Source organism: Halictus rubicundus, chromosome 6 (assembly GCF_050948215.1).
Source record: "Halictus rubicundus isolate RS-2024b chromosome 6, iyHalRubi1_principal, whole genome shotgun sequence".
Taxonomy (NCBI): domain Eukaryota; kingdom Metazoa; phylum Arthropoda; class Insecta; order Hymenoptera; family Halictidae; genus Halictus; species Halictus rubicundus.
Genome location: NC_135154.1, coordinates 563,354 through 580,655, shown reverse-complemented (window position 1 = coordinate 580,655; position 17,302 = coordinate 563,354). Strand labels below are relative to the sequence as shown.

At 42.1% G+C, this 17,302-nt stretch overlaps 2 protein-coding genes across 8 annotated transcripts; one reads left to right on the top strand and one right to left on the bottom strand.

Annotated features, from left to right (window-relative positions):
• The first annotated feature begins 7,743 nt into the window (after nucleotides 1-7,743).
• Nucleotides 7,744-8,920, top strand: L(3)neo43 (cytochrome c oxidase assembly protein COX16 homolog l(3)neo43). Its single transcript, XM_076789317.1, has 3 exons — nucleotides 7,744-8,077; nucleotides 8,157-8,268; nucleotides 8,697-8,920. Exons 1-3 carry the CDS (start codon nucleotides 7,977-7,979, stop codon nucleotides 8,751-8,753), a joined length of 270 nt encoding a protein of 89 aa, XP_076645432.1. The 5' UTR covers nucleotides 7,744-7,976; the 3' UTR covers nucleotides 8,754-8,920.
• On the bottom strand, nucleotides 8,910-12,105 carry Tos (Exonuclease tos). 7 transcript variants are annotated; one of them, XR_013082423.1, is made up of 9 exons: nucleotides 12,002-12,105; nucleotides 11,771-11,918; nucleotides 11,580-11,699; nucleotides 11,090-11,351; nucleotides 10,780-10,995; nucleotides 10,412-10,699; nucleotides 10,097-10,316; nucleotides 9,112-10,025; nucleotides 8,910-9,047 (listed from the first exon to the last, which is right to left on the bottom strand). XR_013082423.1 is itself a non-coding variant. In XM_076789316.1 (9 exons), the coding sequence occupies exons 1-9, from the start codon at nucleotides 11,929-11,931 to the stop codon at nucleotides 9,037-9,039; spliced, it is 2,112 nt and encodes a 703-aa protein (XP_076645431.1). In that variant the 5' UTR covers nucleotides 11,932-12,023; the 3' UTR covers nucleotides 8,910-9,036. The 7 variants fall into 7 exon arrangements, 4 of the variants coding, with proteins under 4 accessions (XP_076645431.1, XP_076645429.1, XP_076645430.1 ...); XM_076789316.1 differs by having other exon boundaries at nucleotides 9,112-9,211; nucleotides 9,292-10,025; nucleotides 11,771-12,023; XR_013082421.1 differs by having other exon boundaries at nucleotides 11,771-12,023.
• Between the last annotated feature and the right edge of the window lie 5,197 nt (nucleotides 12,106-17,302).

The following is a 17,302-nucleotide window of genomic DNA, read 5'->3' as shown; positions in this document are numbered from 1 at the left end:
ACGGTGGTATGCATTTTTAATTGATTACTTACTTATTTAAGACGTAAAATTTCTAGAAAAAAAGGCATAGCGTAACATAGCGTGACAGTCAAGGCTAAATGCCTGCCGGCCCCCTTAAATTGCATGGAACTGAAGGGCCCTTCTGACTACATAAACGTGAAGTGGCCTGCCTTCCCCTTTAACGGGGGAGGGGAGGTACCTTTGTAATTTTAAATGGAACCCCCTATAAAATGTTACATATTTAGATTCTGCCGGAAAAAACAAGTCAATTTTGTCTGAAACATTTTTTTGTCAGATACTTCCATGATGAGATATAACAGTTTGAAGTTTCGAGTTGTAGGTACTTGAAGCGCTCGGAAATAGCGTTATGGAATTATACGCGCTTGAGTCCTTTGCTTATTCGTGAAGAAATAAAATGTACTTTAAATTAAATGTTCAAAATGTCCACCACGGGCTTGTAAACATTTATTTACTCGAAACATCAAAGTTGTTCTAACATTTTTTAACATTTCGGGAGTCACTGAAGCGCAAGCGTCACGTATTCTTTGTTTCATATCCTCTTTTGTCGTCGGCGGTTCAAACATAACTTTGTCCTTTACATATCCCCATAAGAAAAAATCTAATGGTGTTAGATCGGGGGATCGAGGAGGCCATTGACGAGGTCCCCCACGACCTATCCATTTGTTCCCAAATTTTTCGTTCAAAAATTGCCTGGTGATGATTGCAAAATGTGGAGGAGCGCCGTCTTGTTGGAACCACATTTCTCTTCTAACGTGCAGTGGCACATCTTCCAAAAGCGCAGGCAAATGATTTTTTAAAAAATCACAATAACTTGCAGATGTTACAGTTTCTTGAAAAAAATAAGGTCCAATCACAAAATCTCCTATTAGGCCACACCAAACATTTACAGACCATCGATGTTGAAAGGGAACCCATCGCATCCAATTTGGGTTTTCCACGGCCCAATAATGCAGATTATGTCTATTTACATGCCCTGAATTCATAAAAGTGGCCTCATCGGAAAAAAGTATTTTGCACAAAAAGTCATTTTCCACAACACCCTGCAGCCACTCACAAAATCTTACGCGGTGATCGTAATCTGCTATCGAAAGATCTTGTGATAAAACCATGTCATATGGATGATACTTTTGCCGTTTCAAAATTCGTTGAATTGATGAACGACTAATATGTGATGTTTGTGCAAGTGTACGTTGACTAATATGAGGATTTAATGTAATTGCAGCAAGAATACTGGCACTATTATTTTCATTAGTGACAGCTTCAGGTTTATTGCGAGTTTTTTTACACAATTCACCGTGCTCGCGAAGCCGCTTTTCTAAATTATGAAATGTTGCATGACATTTTTTGATCCCATAACGTTCAAAAAACATCACTGCTGCACGCCGATAATTTTTTTGGCATTCACCTAACGTTAATAACATATTCACTTCTGTGTCAAAAGTAGCCATAATCACAATGTTACTGCTTGAATAACAGCTCTAAACTGAAAACGTTTTCATAGATAATTGAGTTAAACTCAAGAATTGTAAATATTATTGTTTGTGTTTCTTCATGAATAAGCAAAGGACTCAAGCGCGTACAATTCCATAACGCTATTTCCGAGCGCTTCAAATACCTACAACTCGAAACTTCAAACTGTTATATCTCATCATGGAAGTATCTGACAAAAAAATGTTTTAGACAAAATTGACTTGTTTTTTCCGGTAGAATCTAAATATGTAACATTTTATAGGGGGTTCCATTTAAAATTACAAAGGTACCTCCCCTCCCCCGTTAAAGGGGAAGGGAGGCCACTTCACGTTTATGTAGTCAGAAAGGCCCTTCAGTTCCATGCAATTTAAGACTAAGAACTTTAAAATCGATGGCACAGTTTTCGAGATATTGAGCTGTTCAGAGTTATGTGGGCCACCCTGTATATAGCTATACGATTCTACAAACATACACATACGCGTATAGACATACACATATATCTACTGTACAGTACGATTACTACATAAATTTAGAAGTAAATTTATAAAAAAAAAGGATATAATATAATAAAAGGATATAATATGTTTTGCAACAATACATTATTTTTACAATATTTTATTTCAAAACATAATAATACATAATTATACATGTAACAGATAATTACATATGTATAATATCAAACTAATACAAATGATAATATCTTCATCCACTTATTTTGTACACTCTTTACACTTGCTGCTGCACTGCTCTGCACCTCCCTATCCTAAAACAAACTTTAAAAAATTTTATAATTAATGCACAAAGTAAAATTCGAAAAATAAGCTCAGAAATAAGTTCACTGAGTTCGCTCAATTTTGAAAAATTATTTCTAAAATTGATTCGATACTGAAGAAAGTTTTTTTCAATATTTTTTCAATATTTCCTGGGCTTATTACTCGAATTTTCAATACACTTAAATTTTTGTATTATTAAAACAATATGAAGAAGGTTTTGAAGGTTATAATATCACAGTCCGCAACGAGTCACACGATCATTCATGCCATGCAGCAGTGGTTTTGCCAGGAATAGTAGCGTCCAATAGCAGCAAAGATTCGAACATCAGTCTTGTCCAATCACGTTTAATCACGTGATGTGTGTAGGGATATTGACGCTGCCGCGCCATTCCCCTAGGCACGCGCCTAGAGAATATGCTCCGACGAGGTTGGCACTGCCAACCTCGGGCAATGCAGGCGAGAAAACCGCCTATGTACTCTCTCGCTGCCTGACTCTCGATCGAGACTGACGTCTCAATCCTACGCTCTCGAAGAGAAGTCGAATAAAGTTTCCGTTACATACACGAGTTAATCATTATCGATAGAAAGTCTCCCAGTGGTTCTGTGCAGAGTAGGCTGCATCTTGGTTCCGCATTTATCCGCGGGACCCTTAAACCTACAACTGGTGACCCCGACGTGATTTGGAAATCAAGAACCACGCTGCACATGCCCGGAAGCTTGTGCACGTTTTCGCGGAGACCACCAGGAAGAAATTGCTGGTTCCTGGCGGCGAGCAAACCGCTCGCTGCACGCTGCCGTTGCTGGTTCCAGGCGGCGAGCAATCCGCTCGCTGCACGCTGTTGTTGCCGGTTCCAGGCGGCGAGCTATCCGCTCGCTGCACGAGGTCGAACACTGCACATCGGATGCCATCCTGGACGTCTACAGAGGACGAGCTCGCTGGAGTTCCGCTAATGGCGTGAAGCCACCGACCACCGGCGCCTTGACGAGCATCACATTGCAGCCAGTCTATCGACGAGCCCAACCATGAGTGCGCCGACATGTATCGTTCCGATTATGCGAAATTTCGCCTCATTATTGTAAACGATCGTGATCGCCGCGCGGTTCCTCGTGGCGAAAATATCTGCGAAGCCATTTTCGTATACCTGTTGATTCGACCGTTTCGCGACCTTCGCGTTGTTGTGTTTATGCCGTGTTGATCCCCCCGTCGACTCGCGTGACCGCTACGACACTGGGTAGTTCATGTTTACCGCGTCGCACCGTGCCTTTACGAAACTGCGTACGTCTGCGCAGAGCGCGCGTTTCGAATAATTCGCGGCCCGTTTGAACACACGCGTGTTCGCGAAATCGCGCGAAATGACTACACCCGCGCCGCTCACTCAGGATGAACTCCTCCATGCGTTGTTACAGGGTCGCGTCGATTCATACCGGCAACCCAAAGTGCCCGATTTCTTCAAAGAAGACCCGGCACTTTGGTTCGCCCAAGTCGAGTCATCCTTGTCCGCGGCAAGGATTAACAATCAAAAAACAATGGCTGATGTAGTGGTGGCCGCATTGAAGTACGACGTTGTCACCACGACCAAGGACATACTATTCATGTCGCCTCCTCCAGAGGATTTATACGATCGAATAAAATCACGAATCACATCTAGCTACGCTGCGTCTGCCGAGAGCAAGCTCCGACAGCTCTTGAAGGGCGAAGTTCTGAGTGGGTGCAAACCGTCCCAGATATTGACGCGCCTCCTGAACCTGAACGACGGGTCTTGCAGCGATGAAATAATTCGCGCCGTATTTCTCGAACAGCTGCCGTCGCATGTCCGTGCCGTCCTGGCCATGGCGAACGTTTCCGAGCCGCGGAAGCTCGCCGAATTAGCCGACAAGGTCGTTGAGGCCTCCGGGACAGGCACATCCGCGATAGCTGCCGTCTCGCCCCGAGACGCCTCCTTACGCGCGTTAGAAGAGAAAGTCGACCGCCTCACGCGTCAACTAGCATCCATAACTACTTCGCGCACCCGCGAGAGTCGCGTCCGCCGACGAACCCCTTCACGGAGTAGGAATCGATCGCGCGACAGCCGCTCTCTGCCGAAGGAAACCGCGTGCTGGTTTCACAGGAAGTTCGGGAAAGATGCGCGTCGTTGTGTCAAGCCGTGCTCCTGGGAGACGGAAAACTGAAAAGTACTAGCTGTTTGGAGGCGAGCCCGTCTAGTACCGAATCTCATCGTCTCCACATAAGAGACCGCGATCTCGGCCTCACGTTCTTAATCGACACCGAAGCCGATCTCTCTTTGCTGCCAGTTGCCAAAGGCTCGCGTTGCCCAACGGGTTATAAACTCTACGCGGCAAATGAGACAATGATTGACACGTACGGCGAGAAGCGTTTGACTTTGAATCTCAACCTCCGCCGTTCATTCCCGTGGAATTTCTGCGTCGCATCGGTACCGTACCCGATAATCGGTGCCGATTTTCTAAAACATTACGGGCTGCTCGTTGACTTGCGCCTCCGCAAACTGATCGACCCCATGACGAAGATTGCCGTCATCGGCACTGTAAAACCTTCGTCCGTGCGCGACGTTAAATCGGTCGATCCAGCTTCCGCGTTCGCCGGAATTTTAACCGAGTTTCCGAACGTCGTCGGGCCGTCACAGAATAATGACCGTACGCCACAAGACGTCCTTCATCATATCATGGCCGAAGGTCCGCCAATTGCGGAACGCGCACGGAGGCTAGCGCAGGAAAAACTGCGCGCCGCGAAAGCAGAGTTCAAATAGCTCGTCAGCTCGGGAATTTGCAGGCCTTCTAGCAGTCCTTGGGCGAGTCCTATTCATCTCGTCCCGAAAAAGGACGGGGGCTGGCGCGTCTGCGGCGATTGCCGCCGTCTCAACGCGGTAACGATTCCTGATAAATATGCAGTCCCCCATCTTCACGATTACTCCGCGAACCTTCACGGAAAATCGGTTTTCACGAAGCTCGACCTTCACCGGGCGTATCAACAAATTCCGATCGCCCCGTCTGACATTCCGAAAACGGCGGTCATTACCCCGTTTGGACTTTTCGAATACACGGTAATGCCCTTCGGCCTTCGTAATGCCGGACAAACCTTCCAGCGGTACATCTACCGTGCCCTCGGGGATTTAGACTTCGTATTCGCGTATATTGATGATATTCTCATTGCGTCCTCGAGCCGAAAGGAGCATGAAGATCATCTACGCGTAGCCCTGCAACGCTTGCAGGAATATTGTCTTCGGCAAACACCCAAAAGTGCGAGTTCGGGAAGTCATCTCTCGAGTTCCTCGGCCATGTCATTGACCAGCACGGGTCTAGCCCAATTCCCGAGAAAGTCAAGACCATAACAGATTTTCCAAGGCCTCGGACCGTTGCCGATCTTCGTAGGTTCCTTGGCATGGCCAATTTCTACCGACGTAGCATTCGACACGCTGCCGACGTGCAGGCTCCCCTGCACGAGTACCTCGGCGAGTCGAAGAAAAATGACAAACACCAGATTGTATGGACTCCTAAATCTGAGGAAGCGTTCGCTCGGGTCAAAAGTGACCTCGCCAACGCAACCATGCTCGCTCATCCCGCGGCAAACGCAGTGACGCGTATCGTCACTGACGCCTCCGATTTCGGCATGGGCGCGTCACTCGAGCAAAAGCTCGAAGACTCCTGGAAGCCCTTGGCTTTCTTCTCCAGGAAATTCAGACCTGCCCAACGCAATTATAGTGCGTACGATCGCGAGTTGACTGCCGCTTATGAGGCACTAAAATACTTCCGACACTTCTTAGAAGGTCGTGAATTTAGCATTGTGACAGATCACAAGCCTCTCACGTACGCGTTTCGTCAGAAAGCCGACAAGGCATCTCCTCGACAGCTCAGACAGTTGTCGTATATCTCACAATTCACCACTCGCATTGAGCATCTTCCTGGCTCGGAAAACGTCGTTGCCGATTCATTATCACGAGTCGACTCGCTGCGCCTCGCCGCGAACATTTCTCTGGATGAACTGTCCAAAATGCAAGAGAGCGACGACGAGCTTAAGGAACTACTGCGCTCCGCTGACCACTCGTTGTCCCTGCGATAGATAAGGTGGGGACCTTCCCACACTGCGATCGCGTGCGACCTCACGGGCGAAACCCTGCGTCCGTACATTCCACAGCCAGCTAGAAAAAAGATTTTCGACACTTTCCACAACCCTGCGCACCCCTGTGCTAAGATCACAGATCGGGTAATTCGGAAACGTTACGTCTGGCCGGACATGCATCGCGACATTATTAAGTGGTCCAAAGACTGCTTGGACTGTCAACAGTCCAAAGTAACGCGGCATAACCACGTGGCTCCTGCGGAATTCGTAGCCCCCGACAGCCGCTTTAAACACGTCCATATGGACATTGTCGGTCCGCTGCCGGTTTCCGACGGCAATCGCTATTGCCTTACAATAATCGATCGTTTCTCGCGATGGCCCGAAGCCATTCCGCTGCCGGATATCGAAGCAACCACCGTGTGTAGAGCTTTTGTAGATCACTGGATCTCGCGATACGGCACGCCAGAAACGCTAACAACTGACCAAGGTAGTCAGTTCGAATCAAAATTGTTCACAGCGTTATTGCAACTATCCGGTTGTCACCGGATACGTACTACCGCGTTCCATCCCGCCTCTAACGGCATGATCGAACGATGGCACCGCTACCTGAAAACCGCGATAATGTGTCACGCGAACACGAAATGGTCACGAGTCCTGTCCACCGTGATATTAGGGTTGCGAAACAACGTGATGGACACCGAGTCCTCACCTGCCGAATACATGTACGGCACGACGTTGCGTATTCCGGGAGAGTTTGTTCTTCCCGACGACGGTCCGTCCGACCCGCAAATATTCGTCGAAGAGTTTCACGATCACATGCACCAAGTGAAACCTGTCCCCGTGGGACAGCGACATAAAAAGCGCGCGTTTATATTTAAAGATTTGTCAACATGTTCGCACGTGTTCCTTCGCGCAGGCACTCTCAAGAAATCGCTTGAACGTCCATACACGGGACCGCATAAAATCTTAAAACGCGTCAACGACAGAGTTATCGAAATCGAGGTCAATTGTAAACCGCGTTCGGTATCTGTTGAAAATGTAAAACCCGCGTACGCAGTTCGCGAATCGAACTTAGAAGCTGCCGGCGACCCTGCAGTCGTTTCGGGAAGCAGCACGATCCGCACGTATACAAATAAAAAGCGCGTTGCGTTCGCTGCCGAAGCGAGTAGAATTACAAAAAGAAAATTGTAAGTGCATGCAGTATGTGTAACACTTCTCCTTGTTAAAACAGCGGTTAATTTAAATGTCGTATACACTCGGGGGAGTGTGTAGGGATATTGACGCTGCCGCGCCATTCCCCTAGGCACGCGCCTAGAGAATATGCTCCGACGAGGTTGGCACAGCCAACCTCGGGCAATGCAGGCGAGAGAATCGCCTATGTACTCTCTCGCCTAACTCAGCTGACTTTCGCGGACTGTCGTGGACAGCTGCGGACAGCACAGGACTGTCTTAAATAAATATGAATTTTTGCATTGGTACGAGTCAGTACGGATAATATACAAATAATTAAACATTTCAAATATTATTACCTGAAATATAGTATTATCTACTGATAGTGATATAGTGAATTCTAAATGGAAACATAACCTCACAGTTTATAGTTTGCTCATATGTAAATATACATAATATTTAGTAAGATGTCGCAATTTTTTCAAACAAAGATATTTCGATATTTTGTGCCATTTATGGTACTTGTTGTAGGAGGGTCGTTTGCACTACGTGAAGTTGCAGAAATAAGGTAATTATGTCAAAGTTGCACGTTTATATCTTTTTTGTAACATTAAAATAAAAAACCGGTTAATTTTAATGATTCTTAGATACAAATACCGAAGTACGACCTCGTACGATATTAGAAAAGATGCAGAAAAATTAGGTATTCAAATGAAAAAATCTGATTCTTTAGAAGAAATATATGAAGATATGCAAAAGGTATGTAATCTTCGTTTAAGACAGGCCTGTTCAACAATGGCTCGTGGAACAGATGTGGCTGCTTCTCCTTTTTGCCTGCTTGGCGACTTAGTCCCCACCATGTCTACTCCGACTTTTCCTCCAGCAGGAGGCCCACGACCACTAAGCCAGCAGGCTACTTACCATTACTACATATTCATGTACATGTAGATACCGAAGGAAAAGTCTGAGTGGACATGGTGGGGACTGACTCGCCGAGCAGGCGAAGAGAAGAAGCAGCCACATCTGTTCCGTGGGCCATCATTTAGCAGGTCTGGATTAAGATATTAAAGATGTGTATGAGAACAGTTTTATATACCTGAAATTTACATTATATAATAGGTATAATTGTTCTATATAAAGTAATTGGATTATATATAATTTTAAAAAATTAATGTAACATTTTTCAGAATGTCAATATTTCTAATTGGGAAAATGTTAGAATACCAAGACCATGGGAGGAGTAATAAGGATATTAAATTATTTCTAGTTGACTGTAAAGAAATAGAAATTTTGTTTTATTTGTAATTTTTATAATACTATGTGTGTGTAGTTGTACAAAGTTAGAATACTTAGGACAACGCTGCTTCATCTCTTATACATATATAATAAAATAAAATTCTGTTGAATTGAATTCGTACTTATATTTCTATCGTCATACTGTATTTATAAATAATCTCGTGTTTGTTCAAAAAATATAGCACAGCACACTTTCTTCTATATATAATAATATCCACATACAAAATGTTTTTACAATAGTCCTATAAATAAATAATATTTTCTCATAATTCAAACAACTTCAATTTTATAATATACTATACTTACTTTTCTTTTCGAAACCGTACATGCTTAATAAACTTTGTTGTTTTTGTGCTGAACTTAATTGTTGACTTCTGCGTGACGTATTTGTTTTACTATTTGAAGACTAAAATTAATATTTGTTTTATGTACAGGTATGAATTTTAGAAAAGGTTCAATATAATGTGATGTGATAATAGTACTTACTCCAAAATTTGAAGAGCCTCTACTGTTATACTGTTTGACTTTGTTATTTGTATTAGACCATTTGAATAAACTACTACTTAAAGTATTTATATCTTCTCGTAGAATTAAGAAGTCAGAGTCCTCTGTAGGTTCTGATGATGCAAACGAATCTGTTACAGCATCTGGATGATTGCTATTTTTACTTAAAACAAATTCGTTTGTTGAAATATCTAAATATGATTTTCCTAAATCACAGTTAGAGGTACTATTTGAGGGATCAGTAGCATTGCACTGATTCGACGTAAATAATACATTACATTCTTCATCTACATCCATGGAATTTAATTCTGTATCCATTTCGTCAGTTTGAAGATTAATGTTATTAGCGACATTAATTTCTTCATTTGAATTACTAGATGAACACAACGTATCATCGTCTGTTACGATATTACTATTATTTTTGACACTTGTGTTAGCGAAGAATTTACTTTCTGTAATAATGTTTTCATTTATAATTGTTCTTCTAATACGCATCATCCTTCTTCCCCTTATATGACTTCTGTTTTTAGACAAAAGACTCGGAGAAGTTTTATTAGTAGATATCTGTGTGGAAAATGGATTTGTTCGTCTAATTAAAATAGGAGATGTTTTTTCTTCACTGAGAGAAGATAAGTTTGCTTCTAAATTATTTTCCATATCAGTGTCCTTAGATTCATACATATTTAAAATCTCATTTTGATTCAGCTCTGTACACTCTATAAAAATTTGTATGTAGGTATATTTAACTATATTGTATAAATATTTACTTGAGAAAAAATTAAACTACCAATACCGGTATTATTTTGCTGCTGTACTAAAATAGCCCTTTTTAACCGATTTGTTTTGAGAATCATCTCCTTCTTGGTAGTCTTTTGCTGAGACATTATGTCCTTTGTGAGAGATGATTTTTTAATGGTATTAGTTCTCAATTGATACTGCTTTGACCAAATACTAGTATGTTCAAGTTGAAATGATTTTTGATTCCATGAATCTGATTTATTTTGATTCTGAAAAATACCAATCCAAGCAGCATTCAGTATTAGGATACAATTTAGGGAAATGTAGACACAAATAATATATTTAGATACTTGTTGATATTCACCTTCATCGTATCAGGATCAAAATTGTGAAGCATTTTTAATGAAAATGGATCACAATTTCCTAAAGCAAGTTGTAATGCAATATCTGAATTTGTTTCTACACCAGCATAATATAATTGTTCCTCTGACACATCAGACAAAGGTGGGCTTAAGCGAACTTGTTTTCTTTGTAAAGGACAAAATACTAATTGATGTTTAAAAGTAATAACTGCTAATATAAATGCATCTCTGTATTCTTTTGTTACAACTAACGACTTCATATTCAAGCAAGATGCTAAACGAGTTAAAGCCTATAAAAATAATTATAATTGATTCATATACAAAATATTATAGAGATAAATACATGATAATAAAATTTGATACAACTTACCCTATATATATCACAGTCTGTATTTACAGTAATAAATTTTTTAGCCTTATTCAATCCAATACCGGGGAGAGAAGGTAAGTAATCACAGCCTGACAAAATACACATATAACGAAAACTGTCCATACTGAAGTGTTCTGCCCGCAGACCCATAGCAAGATGTAAACGTTCTTGGTCTACCAAAAGACCATCACCATTTACATCCATTTTAAAAAATACCTACAAAATTAATAAGTAAATAATTGAACTACCTTTAAACTTAAACAATAAATAAAATATGAAAATACTTGAATTATAAAAAAATAATATGAACCTTCTTACAACCAAACAATGTTAAATCACTGTCTTCTGTAATAACAACATCAGCAATTCCGCTAATGTTTAAATATGCCAATTGTGCATCTGCCTCATATGGTGCTACAATGCAATCGACATTCATTGTTTGACATTGTTTAATTAATTCTAAAGCCATTTCATGTGTAACATCTACAGCTCTTCTTAACAACTTTCTTCCTTCAGCATGTTGTCCCATTTTCATTAACTCTATGGCTTTGCTACGATTGCTTTGTCTGGCTCTAAATGAAAAATATAACGTAACATTTTCAAAAGTATTATATGTTTTACTCGATCGAATGTTTATTTATACTTACGTTTATTATAAGACATATATGATATAAAATAACAACTTTTTAATATTAAATCATAAATTATTTTCTTAAATTGTAGATAAAAATACAAATATAAAATTGAAAATAATTAATTAGAATAATAAAATTAGAAAATAATTATTTTATTTTACATACTCTCGTCGCTTCGCTTCTGTTTGTGCTTTTGCAGGCAAATGTCGTCCATCGAACACAAGAATTGGTTTAATTTTATTATTAAGTAGCATATATATGAATTTCATACAATAATGAACATATCTGAAAGAAAATGACTATTACTCGATATATTGCTTTCATAAATAATAGTTAAACAATGACAATGTCCTTACGCATTTGTCGGTTGTCCCATAGCTAATGTGTCAGCACAAGAAAATACACCTTTATGTAACCAACAATAAGAGTCAATGGCAACAGTACCACCAGTAAACTGATCGATATTTGTTCTCTGTGAAGATTTTTCTAAGAATGATAGTAAACCTGTAATACCCATAATTAATTTTTAACAGGAACACCGAGCAGTCATACAACCGAGTCAGCTGAGGTTCAATACAGTTCAGTACCGTTATTCGCATTACCGCCAAACTATATTCACTGACCATAAAATCATTTAGAGATGTTGCTTCTTCATCAAGGACATCGTCTTTTGCTAGTTTCTTTCTGTTAGCGTTGTACCATTTTAGTGACATTGTGTGACACCATTTTCTAGTGGCTGAGGTTTAGGCATGAAGTAAAAGTAAGGAGACCTGTAGGGAGCATCTATAACTCCTTAGTGCATCCGCTAGGCGGCGCAGTTGGTACCGGAGGTATAGGGATATTGGCGCTGCCGCGCCATTCCCCTAGGCACGCGCCTAAAGAATATGCTCCGACGAGGTTGGCAGTACCAACCTCGGGCAACGCAGGCGAGAGAACCGCCACGGACACTCTCTCGCTGCCTGACTCATGATCGAGACAGACGTCTCGATCCAACGCTCTCGAACCAGAGTCGAATAAAGTTTGTAGTGTAGCGTGGCCAGTTGACCACGCGAACATAGCTAGATATATATATATGCATCGATTAATGGCGCGGAGAGGGAAATTTAAATATAAGATGTAATCGCGTATTTCATACATACGTATTTTATTTGGGCGCGATAGTTTAGAGTAGGTAAAGAAAGACCGGGAGAGTTCCATAGAGATCCTTGACGAAATTCGAGTCGGCGAGACTAATTGAGGAATTTAGAGAAAGTCACGCAGCCTCTTAGAGTAGCTTCTCCAATTCTACATAAATTAGGGATAGTCGAAGTCCGGAATCAGTTAAGGACAAGAGGTCATAAATTCCGAGTCAAGGACCTCTTGGAACTCCCTCGGACCTCTCGCTCGTTCGGTCCCACATGGCCCCACGTCCCTTGTTTTGGCGGGGCTTCACCCTCATGCGTACCCCACTCCCGTGCGTGCGCTATTAAGATCCATCCACTGCCAATCACCATCAAGCAGCAACCGGAAGACGAGTGATCCGACGAATCAACGCCTAGCCAGAAGATCCCAATTTTCCTATTGGCTAAGGAAGCGAGAAGGAAGAAGCTAAAAAAAGGGATTCGAAGCTCCAGGACGACAGAACTCATTGTAGAACTGAGGGAGTTACATCTCCAAGTACTTGCAATAAAATCTACAACAGTTTTTCGCCTTTAAACTCTGTGTACAAAGTTTATTTGTGAACCTCCACGAGCAGAGCGCTTCAGCGCTCCACGGGCACCCGAACCCACACCAAAAGTCCCCATCCCACCACACGGCGACGCAACATAGCTAAATTTTGGTGACAGCGGTGGGATTTATAAAAAAATTTTGGAAAATCAACTGGACCATACATTGATGCCGGCTTGTGGAAGGCTCTGGAAAGGTGCAATCTCTCTCTCCTGGGTTTTCGTACGGTTTCCCCAGGAGCTTGGGTAAATACCGGAGAGCGAGTGACGTCAGCGGCCGTACAAGACACCCTGCCTGTCACGTGCACCCTTGAGGAATTCAAATCATCGAGAGGATCCAACGATAAGGAGAATCCAGCCGGGAGAATTCAACGACGGGGAACCGGAAAGGAGAATCCAGCCGGGAGAATTCGACGACGGGGAACCGGAAAGGAGAATCCAGCCGGGAGAATTCAACGGCGGGGATCCAGGAAGGAGAATCGAGCAACTGCTGATAAGGAGACATCGCAAGGCCAGGAAAGCGTGATTGGTGGTGGATCATAGCGGTGTAACCCGGGCAGCGCATCCCTCGTAAGTTTAGAACATAAATTTTATTATTTTCGCCACGCGTAGAATGTCACGTAGCTTTAAAATGTCGCGTAAGAGTAGGAAAGCGCGTAGGATTAACTTGAATAGTAGTGGTAATTCCTTTATTGTTGACGATATAACGTTTGTGTCACCTTCAATAGAAACTACGGTTGCCCTCCCTCAAGCAAGCTCTTTGCCATCTCATAATACTGTTCCAATACAGAGTACCCCGACTAATTCTTCTATCTTTTATGATACAACCGCTTCCTCTAATGGTCCCGCAGCCATCGAAATAAGTCCTGTTAATGTATCTGAGCGTTCTTTTCTGCCACTGAAACTTGCTATCGACCTTATACCTCAGTTTGATGGACAATCTTGTTCGGTGACGAAATTTATAGGGCAATGCAAATTAGCCAATGATAGAATCAAACCCGCCGATAAGGATAATCTTCTTGCTCTGATTAGGAATAAAATCGTGGGGCATGCTGACTTCTTAATTTCGGGCCACCGCGAAATTAATAGTTTTGATGAGCTAATAAAAATCTTGAAGGAGTCATTCGCGCGATTTTTCAAGGTAGATTCGATTCATAACGAACTGAGAAACATACGGCAAGTAGATAACGAGAGAGTTGAAGTTTATGGGGCCCGAGTTAGCGAAATTCTAAGTAGGGGAATTGAAGCGGCAAAAGAGAAATATACTGCGGAAGAATTTATAGGCGCGAAGGTTGTCCTCAGTCAAGCCGCGGTAACGGGTTTCACTAAAGCATTAAGCGACCGCGTAGCACGAATGATAATTTTAAAGGATAATTTACAGACTTTAGAATCCGCTATAAAAGTAGCAGTTCAATTAGAAGGTGAATCTTTTGAAGAATATCGACATACCCCTCCGAAACTCACTGCACGCGACGCTCGATTATACGTGACCAATACGCGACCTGATAGAAGGTGTTTTAGATGCGGCCAACCAGGGCATGACCGTGTTCATTGCACCGATAACCTCCCCAATCACCCCCAGAATTCCCGGGAAATTAGATGCCGTTTATGTAGAAAGACCGGTCATGTAGAGTCCCAGTGTTACGCGAACGTCTCAGGAAATTCTCAGGGAAATAAATTTAACCGACCTTCAACATCCCGGTTTAATGGAAACTCGCAGTCTTTAAACTCGCGAGGGGCACCGCGTCGAAGCGCACCGCGGAACGAAGCCCTTATCGCGCGCGCCGGTCCATCCGAATCTGCTTAAATCTTGACGCCAGTGAGATTGTCCAATCACCCGCTATTACGTTGAATCACCAATCTTTTAATGAAGGAATTGCTTCTTTCCTCATAGACACAGGCGCTCAGATAAACTTGATTAAACGAAAAGGAGTAGGTATAGGAACGTTGGTTGATCCTGATATTGTATACGATCTGACCGGAATCGGATCCGGAATATTACATACCAACGGACAAATTCGCGTTTTCATTGATAACATCCCAGTGGAGTTCCAGATTGTCGACGACAATTTTCCTGTCAGAGAAACTGGAATTTTAGGGATGCCATTCTTAGTAAAACATGAGGGCACTTTGATTTTTAGGGATAAATTGCCTAGCATCTTGCAACTCAGAGACAAGAAGTACCCCCTTGCCTCTGCCTCCATTGAATTGCCCCCGCGTAATAAAGTTTTAATAACGATCCCTGTAAAACCAGATAGAGAATTCGGCTATATTCGTAGGATAAATGCTGGACCAGGAATTTTCATTGGGGATGTCTTGGCTAAACAAGAAGGAGGATTTACGAAAATCTTCGCTATTAATACTACTCCTGGCCATGTTTCTCTTAAATTACCTCCCGTAGAATTAGAGGATTTTGATATTGCATCCCCATCTCCGCGATCTGCTCGGAAAGGAGACCCTGGTACAGAAAAATCTAGGGCCCATGCTCGAAGAATTGCTGAGCTACTTAAATGTCTCAATTTAAATCATTTAAACGAAGTTGAAAAGGGTAGTATCTTGGAAATTATAAGCGATTTCCCATATCAATTTCACCTCCCTGGAGATAAGTTAGGTAGTACTAATGCTGCTGAGCATACCATAGTAACAACTGATGATAATCCCATTAATACTAAGCAATATAGGTTCCCCCTTGCCCATAAAGATGAGATAAATAAGCAGGTGGATAGGTTAATCAAAGACCAAGTAATTCAATCCTCCATTTCTCCATATAACTCGCCGGTCTGGATCGTCCCCAAAAAAACCGATTCTTCTGGTAGAGCTCGTTGGCGCATGGTAATTGATTACCGTAAACTGAATGAGAAAACTATCAGTGATGCGTACCCACTTCCTAACATTACCGACATATTAGATCAACTTGGTGGAGCGAAATACTTTAGTACGTTAGATCTAGCTTCCGGCTTCCATCAAATTCCAATTACCGAAAAGTCTAAAGCAAAGACCGCATTTTCAACCCCCTATGGTCACTATGAGTTTAATAGAATGCCATTTGGGTTAAAAAATGCACCGGCCACATTCCAAAGGATGATGGATTTAGTGTTGTCAGGTCTGCAAGGAGTAGAACTCTTTGTATACATGGATGACATTGTCATTTATGCTGACTCCCTTGAGGAACATCGTCGAAAGTTGCGGAATTTGTTAGCTCGATTACAAAACGCCGGTTTAACTCTTCAGCCGGATAAGTGCTGGTTCCTCCGTAAGGAAATTACTTATTTAGGCCATATCATCACTACCGATGGTGTGAAACCCGACCCGATGAAAATTGAAGCCGTCAAACGATTCCCCGTACCTAAAACTAAGAAAAATATTAAGCAGTTTTTGGGCCTTGTAGGGTATTATAGGAGATTCATTCAGGATATGGCGAAAATTGCCAAACCTCTTACTCAACTATTGAAAAAAGATGTTCATCTAGTATGGGACGGTAAAGCCCAAACGGCCTTCGAAACCCTCCGGGATCTTATCTGTGCAGAACCCCTCCTGCAATTCCCAAATTTCTCACAACCCTTCGTAGTTACCACAGACGCTTCCAATTTCGCTGTAGGGGCTGTATTGAGCCAAGGGCCTATAGGGAAAGACCTCCCCATCGCGTATGCATCTAGAACTTTAAATGAAGCAGAATGTAATTATTCTACTATAGAAAAGGAAAAAAGTAAACGACTGTACGACAAAAATGTTAATCCTCGTAAATTTAATGTAGGCGATTATGTTTATCTAGCTAAGGAACCAAAAACGTCCAAATTTGATACCGAATGGGCAGGGCCATACCACGTAGTTAATGTATATAACGACTTAACAATAGAGATAGAGATAAGTAATAATAAATTTAAAACGGTCCATGCGAATAAGTTGAAACTAGCCTGTATACGATTAGATTAGTAAAGCGACTGAGTATAAAACTGTTGTACAAATAAACTGAATCCACCTTAAACGATTTTAATGTAAATATATACATCAGGAACTCCGAGTGTAGGTACACCTGCGCACACACACATATATAGTTATTCTGAAACAGACTCAAATCATGCGCCGTCTATATAATTAATTAGAATAGAGTAGTATCAAGTAGTATGTAAAAGCTGTTCCCATAGGAAACACCTTTTCGATAAGGGGGAAGGTGTAGCGTGG